Consider the following 15,313-nt stretch of genomic DNA (forward strand, 5'->3'; position numbering starts at 1 on the left):
TATTTCAACAACGACTAGTTTCGACCCTAATTTAGGTCATTTTCAAGTTGAAATGTAGAAAATACATGTAAAATGAATGCATATTTTATTTTCTACATTTCAACGTGAAAATGACCTGAATTAGGGTCAAAACTAGTCGTTGTTGAAATATTTCTAAGTTTTCAATAATAAAGGGTAATAAAAGGTTTTTATATTGTTTTATTAATATGCATTTTAAACGGTTCAATTCTGTTTTGCACGAGAAGTCCAGATTTTGTCTTCTCCACATAATTACAATAGTTTATCTGAGTTATTCACTCATCAAACAAATGTCAGTTGGCGAGAAATATTGAAATATCGGTGCAATATTGAAATTGGCAGCAATATGATCCTTGTGTAGCACTTTCTTGTATCCTTTGATGGCTATGATTGAAACAAGAAGAATAAAACATTTGAGCTATCTTCTCTTGGATGTCATCAGTCCTACCTTCATAATGGGAACCATTGCTCCAGGACTAAAAAATGAAATAAGCAAATTCCTCTGCAGTACCTACTCTGTATTATCTATAACTGATACAAAATATAAGTTGCAGAAACTATCATCTATAAGTGTAAGTGAGGAGCAGATTATTGATACAAAACGAATAATGTGATAATAAGAACAGGGAAACATGAAATTTTGAATGTTACAGTCGTTTGTAGCACTGTAGTTGGTGGTTGTTCGAAATTTTGCTCATATCCCAGTCAATAAAGGTTTTTTCGATCCGAAAGTTAAATAAAAGCTGAATCTCTCAGCATCCATATAACCCATCCAGAGGGTCATTCTCCCAAAAGTCCCAAGAAATCCCCTTGGAGATTTCACCCCTAGCCCCCCTCAAACAAAAATGCAGGTAATCACGGAAAATCAATTATCTCTGTAACCATTTATCGGAGACGGTTCCATTATATGTCATTCAGATCGTTACATTATGTACTACAATATTAGTCATATTCATTTCTTCAATAAAATTTTCAGTTTCTTGATAAAATAATATGTATGTAAAAATTTAGGGTTTTTTCGATTTGATTTTTTGTTTCCTCCGATTAACTTTGAATCAAGTAATTTTAAAGAAAAATGAAACGAATAATTGATGTAGCCACTTTCATTGCGAATCCATTGATGTATATTGTTATGTATTTGCGATTGAAGTTGACGCTGTGGAAGTGAAACAGCCTGCGCGGCTGACTCCCTACGCCATAGTAAACAGAATAGTACTGCTTTCTACATTGCATCTCATTTACACTATGACGCTTGAAACAATTAATTTTGTGTATTGTTTTGACATGCGCTGAATCAAGATGTTCACTTTTGAATACTCTAAAACTTTTTTATATATTTTTTTATTTAACCACGCTAATGATAAAAGTCAGGATTTCGTTGTCTGCTCACAGAATTAATTTGAAGTGTGCCTTCTCAATACGAGTCAGAGATATCACAATTTGGTAACTCTAGTTTCAGATATTGATGTTTTTCAATGAAGTTTGATGATATATTATGTGTCCGACTCCTTCATCTTATCCTTATTTTGTGAAAAATGAAGATTCAAAATTTCTTTTCATAGTTTTTTTTGTGTTTTTTCTTGTTTGATTACTCTTTATTATTTAAACACTTGATAATGGAATGGATATCATCAGATCACGTGGAAAAAAATAAAAGGGTAGGCCTACCTGAGGTTCTATATAACACTGTACTCCTAATTAGTTGAAAATTTTTAAGCTGAAAGTAGATTAAATTGTTGCTCATTCGGTTTAAATAGCTAATGTTACTAAATATTACCAATATTATCACATATAGTGAGAACAAATTACTCTGAAGCTTCCTATTCTCACTGAATATGAAGAGGCAATACCAAGCCAGGATTGCAGTTCCGTTCACAATAATTATTATCAGTGCTTTCAAATTGATGCTATGTAAATTTAACTGTAGCTGTTATCCCAAACTCACAATTTCCCTATTTATCCTTATCGTGATTCAGAATAATGTAGTTGATCTCTATAATCACAAAAATGAATGTACAGTACATATAATAAATATAAAAAAAACAAAATTTCTAGTAATAATGCAACTTTTTCTAGGTACGAGTTTCAAGGCTCTCAAAATGACTTTTTCTCAATCACAGGCAGAAATTCCAATGATCATCATAATAGTAATATAATGAAAATTGTTTGTATTGTACATTGTTCGACGTAAGATAAGCTACATCTTTCAGGTAATCAACTTATTTAGGATTATCATGTTAATGAATTAAAGCGAGACTGTGATAAGAGATTAGTCAAATTGAAATATAAACATTATATACAATGCATATTTCTGATCAACTCAAATTACAAATGATAGTATCAAGCCAAAATGAATTGAGCAACTGAATTCCAAAGCGTCTATCCACTGTTCAAATTGCACTGTGATTTCCTTTTACTTCCAAATGGATTAAATTGCTTGACTCCTCAATGTAAAAATTATTGTAAAAAACCAATGGAATGTGAACGTCATCCAAAGAGCATTTAAATTTGAATTTTCAGATCATGAGATTTATAAAAAACTGATTCTTGAGAGAATAGTGATGATAACAAACAGTGCATGTAACATTGATACAAAGCGATACAATGAAAATCAACATAGATTAATTCAATACTGGGCTTATCAAATTCATATTACCGTACTTTTAAAGCTTATAAAATGTAAAACCAACATTTTCAATTTTCTCTACTGGAGCAAAACATTGATAGAGAATAAAGAAGAGCCCATTATAACCACAAAATACTTGTGTACTAGAATTCATTTGAACTAACTCGTCACTTCAACCCTTCAATGATCACAATGAGCTAGAATGGTATAGAAACCATAAAACTGATAATCAGGTATATTTTTCAAATAGCTTCACCCAACTAAATCTGTGAGAGCCAAGTCATAAGAAATAGATTTATCATGTTCAATTTAATTTGAATGCATCAACATATAAATAAAAATTGATCTATTCTTTTGGTGCCCGAATCAAAATCAATATCAATCAACATTAATCGACATCAAGAAAAGCTTCTGCTAACCTTGTAATTCCAGTATGATTCTGCTCACGTTTTTAGCAGAAATACTTCCATTTATAAAGTTCTCATTAAGGCCTTTGCGTTATGAATGACAAGATGCGACTAGAGGTGAAAAATCGATATGTTAACAAATAATAGAATATGATGAATCATCTTTCAATTCATCTTATACGGTAGGCTAATTTGTATTTGGTTCATGATTATTTACGAATTTTCCATCTCCAATGGACCGTACATCTGGTTTTCAATATTGAATATTCAATATTTCTATCCTACTAGATCAATTTTGTGATTACGAGGGTAGAATGTAAAACACTTTCATGATGTTCCTACCTTTTATGCATGCTTACTCTTCCTTGATTTGTATGTTTGCATGGCTTTCATCTTTAGAATCTACTGAATTTTCATATTGGACTGTTTAGATATGTAGATTCAACTAGTAAGAACGGAAGATAAGCTACTTTACAGAGAGAATCATAGAAAGTTTCAACTCAACAAGCCCAATGTATAATTTTTGGATGCCTCAGCCGTCATATATATTTGCCTCAACTGTAGGTATACTATTATCAACCTGGCTTGGAGAATATTAACTGTAGAAAACAGCGAACACTGCACGCTATGATTTTTCAGGAAATTGCCACTGTTAACACTATTGTAATCTATGATTTATCTCAGACACTTTGACACATAACTTAAGATAAATTAAAGCATAGAATTATAATCATATATATTAAATGTTTTATAATATATAAATATTTTAAATATGTATTATATTATGTAATAGTATGAATATTTTATCGGTTGCAATTTTGCAAACAATATCTTAGTCTGTCATAGAATGCATGATTTAGTACATACATAACAACAAAATGATTTTTGAGAATTAAGAGAATTAAAAAGTAAAAATTTAGTTTCATCGCATGTCAAAACAATAGACAAAATTGATTGTTTCGAGCTCCGTAGTGTAAACAAGATGCAACTTAGAAAGCAGTACCCTACTATTTTATTGTTTACTAAGGTGAAGAGAGTCAGCAACGCCGTACCGCGTCGACTATTTCCCCTTCCACAGCGTCAAATCGAATCACAAATACAAAACACTATACATCGATGAATTAGCAATGAATGTGTCAACATTAATTATTTGTCTGATTTTCTTTAAAATCACATGCTTCGAAGTTAATCGAAGAAAACAAAAAAAAATCAAATCAAAAATCACCTAAATTTTTACATATATATTATCTTATCAAGAACACTAAGTTTTATTGAAAAAATGAATATAACTAATATTGTAGTCCATGATATAACTAATCGAATGACATATAATAGAACTGTTTCCGATCAATGGTTACAGAGATAGGTAATTGATTTCCTGTTTGCTGTTTACTATGGCAAAGAGTCAGCCGCGCCGTAACGCGTCGACTGTTTCCCCTTCCACGGCGTCAAATCGAATCGCAAATACATAACAATATACATCAATGGATTTGTAATGAGAGTGGCTAAATTAATTATCTGAATCATTTTTCTTTAAAATCACATGCTTCGAAATTAATAGAAGAAAACAGAAAAATCAAATCATAAACCCCCTAAATTTTTACATATATATTATTTTATCACGAAAACTGTAAGTTTTATTGAAAAAATGAATATAACTATATTATAGTCCATGATATAACGAATCGAATGACATATAATAGAACTGTTTCCGATCAATGGTTACAGAGATAATTGATTTCCCGTGTTTACCTGCATTTTTCATGTTTTGGGTGGCTGGGGAGAATGACCCTCTGGGAGGGTTCTATCGATGGTGGGAAATTCTGCTTTTATTTAATTTTCGGATCGAAACTGCTTTTTTGAACCTTCATTGACTGGGCTATCAATTGATGTTAACGAATTATCATATAACAATCGTGGACATTGGACTGGTGTGGAAAGAGCAATAGCTGTGACAGCATTTTATATAAATGGTGATATAAATGCCGAACACGGAATAATTTGACAGCATTACAATGTGATGACAGAGACAAGAATAATATAGTTACTTACTTATCCTTCATCTATGGTGATGATCATATCTCTGAAGGGATATCTAAAGGAAAGGTGCAACGTACATGTCCCTGCAGAGCATTATGAATTAATAGAAAAATTGAATGAAATTGCTGACATTCTTAAAAAATTGCTACACTATCATTCGAGTTTCCATAACAGGCTGCGAACGATGAATTTTTAGAAATTTCGATTGTGGCATGATCCATGCCATTTCATTAGTTATTCGATAGTTTTAAATTTATTCATGGAAATGTCATTATATCAAAATTTCCCGTTTTTCTGCGGCACCCTGTTCAAGTATAATCATTGATTCATAATTCATTTGTTGATTCAAGATACACAATATTTGTATAATTATTATTCATTAAAATAATTGTGCGAGGACCAACAGGCACAGCCTAAAACTGGTTCTCCCCCGAATTATGAATAATTATTATTCAAACAAAATTCGAATTGAGTAATACGCTCAATACGAGCGTAAACGTTGTACGTTGGTAAAGTTTATACTGTAATTCTGAATCGGAGACAGTTTTGGGCTGTAAAAGCCTTCTGTTACCACACCTGCATGAGTGCCTGTATTAATATATGAACTATAAAGAAATTAATCTAGATAACAAACCATTTTTATCGAAAATAATGATGTCGTTATTTTGTGGATGAGCCGCCTCATCATGAACCTCTTTCTCAGCACCTTTCTCATCGATTGAAGGCACAAATGCATCTGCATCAGACTCGTCGATATGAATATCGTGAACACCACCATCTTGATCTGTGCTTTCCGGTCTCGATCTTCTTCCATACTTTTTCTGGCCGAAGACAAACTTCGGTGATACCTCACGAACTGAAATACAATTGAACCAAATAAATACTGAAAAATAATTGCACAGCAGACAGCTTGAAACGAATGCTAATTTATAATTTAGTTGACTAGCACCAGAAAGTAGAAAATACACGATAATCTGAGAGCAAAATGTGGACACACAGTTTTTTGCACAAAAATATTTGCAAAACAATCCTCTACAATTTTTGAGTACGACATTTTTCCTACTCATCTGAATTCAATTTAGTTAAGTTGTAACCTTCCAAATCCTACAACATATGTTTTTCATTTCTAATAAATTCCTTCTATTAAAACTTGTTTTGGTGAAGAGATATAAGAAAAATCTTGAAGTAAGAGAATTTTGATCGATTAAACAGCTTCAAAATTATAAGTCTTCACGCGCAGTACATCAATTAATGTGTTCTCTAGCGCCTTCGAAAGAAAACCTTGCATGATCTCTGATTTTTCAATACCAAGCTGAAACTATGAATCTATTTTTTCGTGACAAATTCATGATAAAGATTTGCAAATGGTATCAATCTCTTCATTACAAGCCGAATAAGAGTATGATAAAAACATCGTACAGTTTGCAGGACAAAAATATTTTCCTAAGAACATACAATTGTAAAACCTTGTAAATTATATCTCCTTGAAGATATAGACTTCAAGAATACAATATTTCGATTGTATCAATCGCTTCATAATCAATTTTAGAATGGTCACTATCGATGAAGAAAATCTGAAAAATATTTGACATTATAAAAATACCAGATAGCATTTAAAACGTAATCATCGTCCTTTCAGTCTCTTCAGCTCACCCCCCCCCCTCAGCACGTGTTGTTAACGTAAATGTCATTGGGCCTATGTCAACGATTGAGTTGTTTTGCAATTTTGTTTTCCATAAACTGATAAGAATATTATCAACAACGGTCTGTTTATTTATCACATTGGATATCAATCTCCACCCACTAAAGAGGATCCTAATCCTAGCAACACTCAAAATCACAATTCCCAATTTAAAAAGACTAATGCCCGGTAGCAGAGTCGTCACATAAAGTTAAAAATCTGGTGTGGCGCACTCACACAACTTTCCTTGCCGTTATGAAAATTGATCACCTGACGCTAGTGTTCACGCGCATCTCAAGCCTACTATTCAAAGATCTAAGCCAGCTGGTGACAGGACAATAACGCTGGAGACACACGAGGTCTGCTAACTCTTCATAGTGAATGTTTTAGGGCCGGTTTCCGAGCTCGGGATTTAGCTAAGTCCTAGACTTAAAACAGCTGGAGTCAGAAAATTGGTTTTCAAAAACGGGGCGTAGTCGCAGTTATTGTCATAGTCACGTTTGAATTAAATTTCGAAAAACTAGAAAATGGAACACAAAATAAAATAAAGAGAAAATAGTGTAAAGTTTCAGCTATTTTGAATTATTTAGGAATGTCTTATTTCGTCAAGGATAAACGTTTCCAATTATAGAAATGAGAAAATAAAAACTACGACTACTGTTAGAATAGCTGCGACTACGCCCCGTTTTGGAAAACGAATTTTCTGACTCCAGCTGTTTAAAGTCAAGGACTTAGCTAAATCCCGAGCTCGGAAACCGGCCCTTAATAGAATCTACAGTTGCCAACAGTTTGCAATTGAATAATCACATTTTCTCGAATATCGAGCTTATTTTCAATTTTAGGTGAAAATGCTACTGAACATTGATTGTAGAGATTTTCAAGCTCAATCTTTTCCACTTGAAATTTTTCGTTTAAATTGTATATGTAGCCTGATAATTGAAAATCTAAAATCAAACTTTGCATAGATGGGGCAGAGCTCCTGAAATTTTCACAGATATGGGACTTGTGGCAGTTGATAGAGCTTATCAATGACTGTTTTGGGTATGAGTTTGATGAAAATCGTTGGAGCCGCTTTTGAGATCATTTTCGCCATTTTAGCCGCCATCTTGAATCGCATTTGATCGAAATTGTTCGTGTTGGATCCTTATAGTGTAAGGACCTTAAGTTTCAAATTTCAAGTCATTCCGTCAATTGGGAGTTGATATATCGTGTACACAGACGGACATACACTCATATATATATATATATATACACACACACACACACATACCAATACCCAAAAACCACTTTTTTGGACTCAGGGGACCTTGAAACGTATGGAAATTTAGAAATTGGGGTACCTTAATTTTTTTCGGAAAGCAATACTTTCCTTACCTATGGTAATAGGTAAAAACAGGCAGTTAGCTCATTTACGAAGCAATAAATTCACTTTCCGTTACACAAATGTCAAAGTAAACTATAGCTCCCATAAAACTAAAAACGCCCAATTAGACACATGTTGCACGAAATGTGCAACATTTCGTTGCACAGTCGTCAAAAGAGCTTATTTATGTATCCAATAGCTAAAAACGGTCAGTTAAGTTATGGGCCCGAAGTCTTGCTTTTAAATCCAATATCTACTCCCGCCAAATGCATTTTAGAGGTTGTGATAGCTTTTTTTGAAAGATGTTTACGAAAAAGCATCTGTACATAAGTAAACTAGTAGTTCTGTGAACAGTAGACCTCAAGCAGTTTTCTCATCCACAAGTGTATCTTGTGTCACCTGTTCACCGGCTTCTCCAGACATCTGTTTAATGCATGCAATCACTGAGCTAAATACTACAAAATACTGTAGTATTCAGCTCAGTGCATGCAATGAATAATCAACTTGTCAGCTGATTGTCTAGTAGTTCTGTGAACAGTAGACCTCACGCAGTAATCTCATCCACAAGTACCTGATTGAAACTATAGACCTTATGGAAATACAGCAATAGACTGGCTTCTCCACACATCTGTGTAATAACTTGTCAGCTGATTTATGATGAATAATTCTATAGTCTGTTTTTCACTCTAATATTGGCGTATGAAGGAGGCTCCTTTTTCTTTTTATATTATCCTTGAAATGCAAAATTTCCAAAAACCTTGTATATACGTCGACGCGCAATTAAAAAAGGAACATACCTGTCAAATTTCATGAAAATCTATTACCGCGTTTCGCCGTAAATGCGCAACATATAAACATTCAAACATTTAAACATCAAGAGAAATACCAAACCGTCGACTTGAATCTTAGACCTCACTTAACTCGGTCACTTAAGAATAATTCTATTGTCCGATTAATCCCATCTTCAGAGTAGATGATATAAATATAGTGATATTGGAGTATGAAGAAATTCCTTTTCTTTTCATATTATCCTTAAAATTCAAAATTTCAAAAACCTTGTGTATACATCGGTGCGCAGTTGAAAAAGGAATATTTCTTCCAAATTTAATAGAATTCTATAAACGCGTATGGCCGTAATTGTAGTGCACACTTACAATACTCGGGGGAGAACCAACTTGGATGTTCCGCGCCGTCGACTGTCTAGGGTTAAGGATTGTTTTCCGGTGCTGGCAATCAGGATGTTCAACTGCCTGCCGCAGTCAGTGAAGGGGCGCTCACCTCCCGCTTTCAGGAACACCCTATCAAGGTGGCTCATTGGAAGGAGTTTTTATTCTTTAAAAGATTTTTTCAATGATGACTATGCTGGTCTGTGACGCCGCCATCTATGTGTAAAATACAGTTTTAATTTTTGACACGATCTATCCGGTGAACCCTGGTCATCGATCACGATATTGGATTATGGATTATTGCAGACATATAGACATGGTTCAATACATACAGACAAAAGAGAATCCGAGTTAAAACATAGACCTCACCACGTTCGGTCAATTATTTTTCTATCCCTAAGTTCTTTTAAGTTGTTTATAACCTCCAAATCGCTAAATACGGTGAGAGATCTCGCCAAAAGCCAAGAGTCGCCATATTGTTTATCAATTTTATATGAAGTCTTTTAGGTCTGTTCACAGTGATGTCGATTGAAACTTTCCCCGAAGCCAAGATATTGGTTGGATAGGAGCATGTATTGTACGGAAAAAGTGAATAGAGCTGCAGTGTGACTTATGTGTGATGCTAATTCGAGATATAGCTAAATAAGCTTCGGCAAACGACTGTGCTACGACCAGCCATTTAAGTCAGTGATTTTGAACTATTTCTCACATAGCCTTGTTTGATTTTATGTGACGACTCTGCAACCGGGCATCAGGCTTGTGGAGATTTTTGAATACTATATAAAGGTTTTATAACATCTGTATTCTCATTACAACAGAGGTTTATTTGGTAGGCCTACTGTGATGGGTCTCAAGCCTTTGAAAGAATTTTAATTCTATCAAAAATTATTTGTTAAACCATACTTCTCAATTAAACTATTTAAAATTGTGGAGATTTTAAAATGTTGAAAACCCAGCTTGTTATAGGCTATAACTTACCAGGAGACGGGTCTCTATTTTCTTCGGACTGTTTCATAGCCGAGCCTAGCAGCGTCAGGAGAGCGTCTCTGAATTCGACAAACGTGACAGTTTGCTTTGAATTGAGCAGACATTCGATAAGTTGCGGTCTCGCTTCTTCCAGATGCAATTTGGTGCACAGCAGTTCCAGGCCACAACGATCAAGATAGCCATGATTCCACGAATCACAGCTTCTGAACATTTCCAGCAACTGCTCCTCATAAGGATCAGCAGGATTGCTTCCCAAAAAGTCTGCGTGCTTATCCATTGCATCTTATCACTGCAACAGTTACAAAAAATACTGATTCAATTCATAGACATTTTTCTCTAGTCTTTTAAGATGTAGACTGCTCCAAGTCTTTATCTAAAATACGTATTCACATCATATTGAAAGGGTTTCAGTATCCTAATACTTATCTAAAAAAACATAGACCAGCTCCTTTAGACAATAGATTTAAATTAACTAATCTACTAGCAGTAGCCTACAAATTTTGTCTGTAATCCGTTAGGATAAGAGAAACACTAGAAGAATAGCAATGTTGATTTAAAATTTAGTGTCAAGCAAAAAATCATTACCAGCGTTTTTAACCCTCACTGACATAGTGGAGCATTATAGTTTAGTGTTGTAACTGATGGATTAATCCAGTTGTAGGTTTAAGTTATTAAAAAAGAATCAATTAGGGTGAGTTACTTTCAAAAATTGATTTAAATTTCCAGTTGGGCCTAGTCTACCACTAGAAATGGTACTTGAAACTATATTAGTTTCAAGTAATTCCTGACTTAATACCTATTCCTATTTATCACTATTTTTTACTCATTACTATGTAAATTCAAATTGAATTCACAGCAGATAATACAGAAAAGTGTTCGTAAAGCATTAAACTCTAGTTGTTTAAAAATGTTAACTACCTAGAAACTGCAGAAAGCATATGGAAACAAAATAGTTCATATTTTAATACTGAGATAACAATTATGACTTATTAATACTGGATCAGAATTAAATTCAATCAGACAATATCACACAATGAAGTTAACTAGTAGATTTTACAAATTGGACACAATAACATACGACCTACAAATTTAATTACGGTATGAACACAAAAGTAGAACACCATTGATTTACTAACCAATATTCAACTAGAACTACCCAGGTCCAGCAGTTTCAAGGGAGCTTAGTTGAGTAGATCATATTTATGATAAGTATGTTTGAGATATCATTAAATTTTATAGATTTACAAGAGATCGATGTAATTTCAATTTAATTTACTGAACAATTTAATCTTAAAATTGGTAAATAAAAGTGACATCCAAACACAACAGACAACCGAAAATACAATGCTTCCTTGATCCTTAAGCTGTGCCTTGAGGTTGAGTTGAGTTGTGGTTGAGTACTGACTGAGTAGAAAGAACGCGAAAGAACGAATATAGAGAAGGCAGATAGAAATTAAGGAGAAAATAATTATAAAATTGCTAAAAAATATAACTCTCATCATTCATTTGTCTAGATTATTTGATAAAATGAAATAACAGAGTAAAATGGAACATACGTTCCAAAAGGATTTACGTTGGCAACAGTGTGTGTAGTTGTACCGCGATTCATTACAAAGTTGGGCATTTCACAACTCAACCATAAAGAACAGAGCGTATTTGTATCATTGGATTTCTTGGGACTTTTGGGAGAATGACCCTCTATAGTGAGGTTCACGTTATAATGACAGTATTTGATCAACTTTGGTTTTTCTATCCTTGTCTATTATTCGACAAAGCCGGTGGTACTATCCTTTTCTAGGTCCACAACGATGCCAATTATTTTTTTACAGTGTAGAAATATAATTAATTAATGCAGAGAATCGGCATTGCTATTCTTCTATATTTATCCACTGTCATTATAACGTGGACCTCACTATAGGAGGGTTCTATCGATGGTGAGAGATTCAGCTTTTATTTAATTCTCGGATCGAAAAAACCTTTATTGACTGAGCTATCAGTTGTCTCGGATAAAACTCAATTTCTCAGTTCATTCTTGCATCACACCACTAACTACTGCTTTATTTCCCATCTCCACAACATTAACTACTCTCAATAATATTTTCTCCTTTCGTCCCATGGGCGCCCATACTCGGGAAAGGAGTGGGATGTGGCACTATACATCGGTACTACCTACATTTACAAGTGGTAAATTTAGTGGCCGTGGCTCCCCTCGCTTTCAGGAAAAAATCCTTTTAAAAGTTTTAATAGGAAATTGGGGATTTACAGTTATAGTGAGGTCCATGTTATGACAGTGGATAAAGATAGAAGAATAACGATGCCGATTCTCTGCATTAATAATTATAATCATATTTCTACACTGTCAAAAACATAATTGGCACGGTTTTGGACCTAGAAAAGGATAGTATCACCGGCTTTGTCAAATGATAGACAAGGATAGCAAAACCAAAGTTGATCAAATACTGTCATTATAACGTGGACCTCACTATAGTTCCAACTAACAGAGATACTGTTACATATTAACAGTGTTTTGAAACATTTTTATTGCATAATATTACATCTTTGAATTATTATTATTGATGCTACTTGCTAAATCCCTATGTAATTGCAGGCGTGTGATGGGTGAGCATTCATGCAATATCTGTGTGAGCGATGTGATTGGTATAGTGAGGTCCACGTTATAATGGCAGTGTTTGATTATCAATTGTATTGTTAACCTTGTCTATCATTCAACACAGCGGATAGCGCTATCTCTTTCTCGCTTTGCTCTGTTGCCAGATCGTCTTTTAACAATGTGAAATTAATAATAATTAATTAACAAAAGATTTTATCCTAATTATGAAAACTCATTATTAAATCATTGAAAATATAATTTCTTGCTTAATAAAATATAATTGATTATTTCAAACGAGAATGAACCGTTAATATCACATCAATAAACCTGTATCAGCTACCTCGTCTATAGAAGGCATTGACAAAACAGAGGATCGGCAACGTTTTTCTTCTCTCTTTTTCCACTGCCATTATACGTGGGCCTCACTATTCGCTCGACACGGGACGAGCTGTCGAGCGTCTGCCTCAAGGAAACCGTGTATATTTCATCGGTTTGGGTGAGCTGTGAGTGTTTTGTCAATAATAATTCGTAAAAAATCGATAGTCAATATCGATCTGGTTGACAACAGAACATCGATAACGGATACAGGTCGATGTGACGAGATTCAACATAGTGACAATGACGTTTCCGATCAATTATCCGGTATTGAGGTTAAGTGTACTCAGGCTCAGACAGCAATAGAAAATAAAACTGTTGCTAATGTCTCTACTGCTCTTATCCCTACACCTGATCACTCAAAAGATAAAAATGAAACCTGGGCTACTGTAGTTAAAAAATCAAATAAGCATAAAAAAAGTAATGATTCTTCACATATCCAATTACAATCTTTGGTTAATTCCAAATCGCAGGTGAGTGATAAGAAGAGGTTTAAGCATAATAGCGTTATTCATGGTTCCATGAAAGCTAAAGATGGTTTTCCTGTACCTTTAAAAGCTGCTACAAAAATGTTCTGGTTGTTTTTATCTGGGTTTGACTCGTCAGTTAGTACAGACAATGTAGTGTCCTATCTAAAAAGTCTCAAAGATTCAACTGTTTATGTTTGTGAACGAATCAATTCCAAATATAGCACTTATAGCTCTTTTAAGGTTGGTATACCTCTTGAACTGGCCGATGAACTGATGCATCCCAATCTATGGCCACAAGGATGTGTTGTAGGTAAATATAGAGCACCAAGAAACAAAACTGTGCCAGAAAACCGTTTTTTACAACCAAGTCAAGAACGGCAATTACTGACTTGAATTTAAAATCAGTTTCTGAAAAAACTGTGCAAGCTGTTAGGAAATGTCTGTGTATATTTAGTGTGAATGTACAATCGCTCCGTAATAAAATACATGAACTGGAGATTATTTAAGTGAAACACCAGCTAATGTAATTTGTGTTAACGAGCATTGGCTCCTAGAGGATGAGATTTCTTTGTATGTTCCTAAAGATTTTGTATTAGCTAGTTGCTACTGTAGACAGTCACCGTATGGAGGCTCTGCAATATACGTGGCTAAAAGTATGCTGTTTGAACAGCTAGATGTTGAAAGGTACTGCATTGAAGCTGCTTTTGAAGTTTCAGCTATTAAGATGTCTAAATCTAAGGTGATAATATTATGCATATACCGTCCTCCTAGTTTTAATTTTAACCAGTTCATTTTAAATCTTGAAAAAATTTTATCTGATTTGACAAACGGACCTAAACATTTTAAACATATAGTTATTACAGGAGACCTAAATGTAGATATCTTAAAAGAAAATGATAGTGCTGGTATTGAATTGTTAAATCTACTAAGATCATTTGATATCTACTGTGTTCATAAATGTCCTACCAGATTCAATTCTTGTCTTGACATTGTAGCATCAAATATTTCAGCCAACAGTGTGGAGCTAAAGTTTCTAGAACAGGACATGATCTCTGATCATGCAGGTATCTGGTCTACTTTCTATTTGGATCCTACATCAGAGGTTGAAAATGATGACGCATGTAGTAGAACATACATTAAGAAGCGTTTTATTACTCTAGATAATCTAAACTATTTCAGACAGTTATTGACTACCGCAGACTGGTCTGATATTTATACCAAAGATGTAAATAGTGCTGTTAGGAACTTCTTATATATTTTTACAAAGTATTTCAATGTTAGCTGTCCATACATAAATGTTAGAAATATAAATGGTAAGAAGAAAGCATCTGTGATAAACTGGTTTACTCCTGAACTTGATAGTATGCGTAAACTACTTCTTGTGATATATAACAAATGGAAGAGCTCTAATAACCTTGAGTATAAAATTATGTTCAAGAATTTAAAGATAAAATACAAGAAAGAGATTTCTAGGGCAAAACTTGTAGCTAATGGTAAATTTATAGCTGAGGCTAAAAATCAATGCAAGGCAGCCTGGCAAATTGTCAAAAATGAAGGTAATCTGGTAAA

At 33.9% G+C, this 15,313-nt stretch overlaps 1 protein-coding gene across 2 annotated transcripts in view; it reads right to left on the reverse strand.

Annotated features, from left to right (window-relative positions):
• Positions 1-11,656, reverse strand: part of LOC111044090 (blastoderm-specific protein 25D) — a 60,788-nt gene extending 49,132 nt beyond the window's left edge. The window contains exons 1-3 of one of the 2 annotated variants that reach the window (XM_039428090.1): positions 11,425-11,656; positions 10,280-10,577; positions 5,726-5,947 (exon numbers count right to left, since the gene is read on the reverse strand). In XM_039428090.1, the coding sequence (XP_039284024.1) occupies positions 5,726-5,947; positions 10,280-10,565 (508 nt within the window). In that variant the 5' untranslated portion in view covers positions 10,566-10,577; positions 11,425-11,656. Of the gene's footprint in view, positions 1-5,725; positions 5,948-10,279; positions 10,578-11,206; positions 11,363-11,424 lie in introns of those variants that run through there. The other variant, XM_039428091.1, reaches the window with a different exon arrangement.
• Positions 11,657-15,313: the final 3,657 nt, after the last annotated feature.

Source organism: Nilaparvata lugens, chromosome 5, assembly GCF_014356525.2.
Source record: "Nilaparvata lugens isolate BPH chromosome 5, ASM1435652v1, whole genome shotgun sequence".
Lineage (NCBI taxonomy): Eukaryota > Metazoa > Arthropoda > Insecta > Hemiptera > Delphacidae > Nilaparvata > Nilaparvata lugens.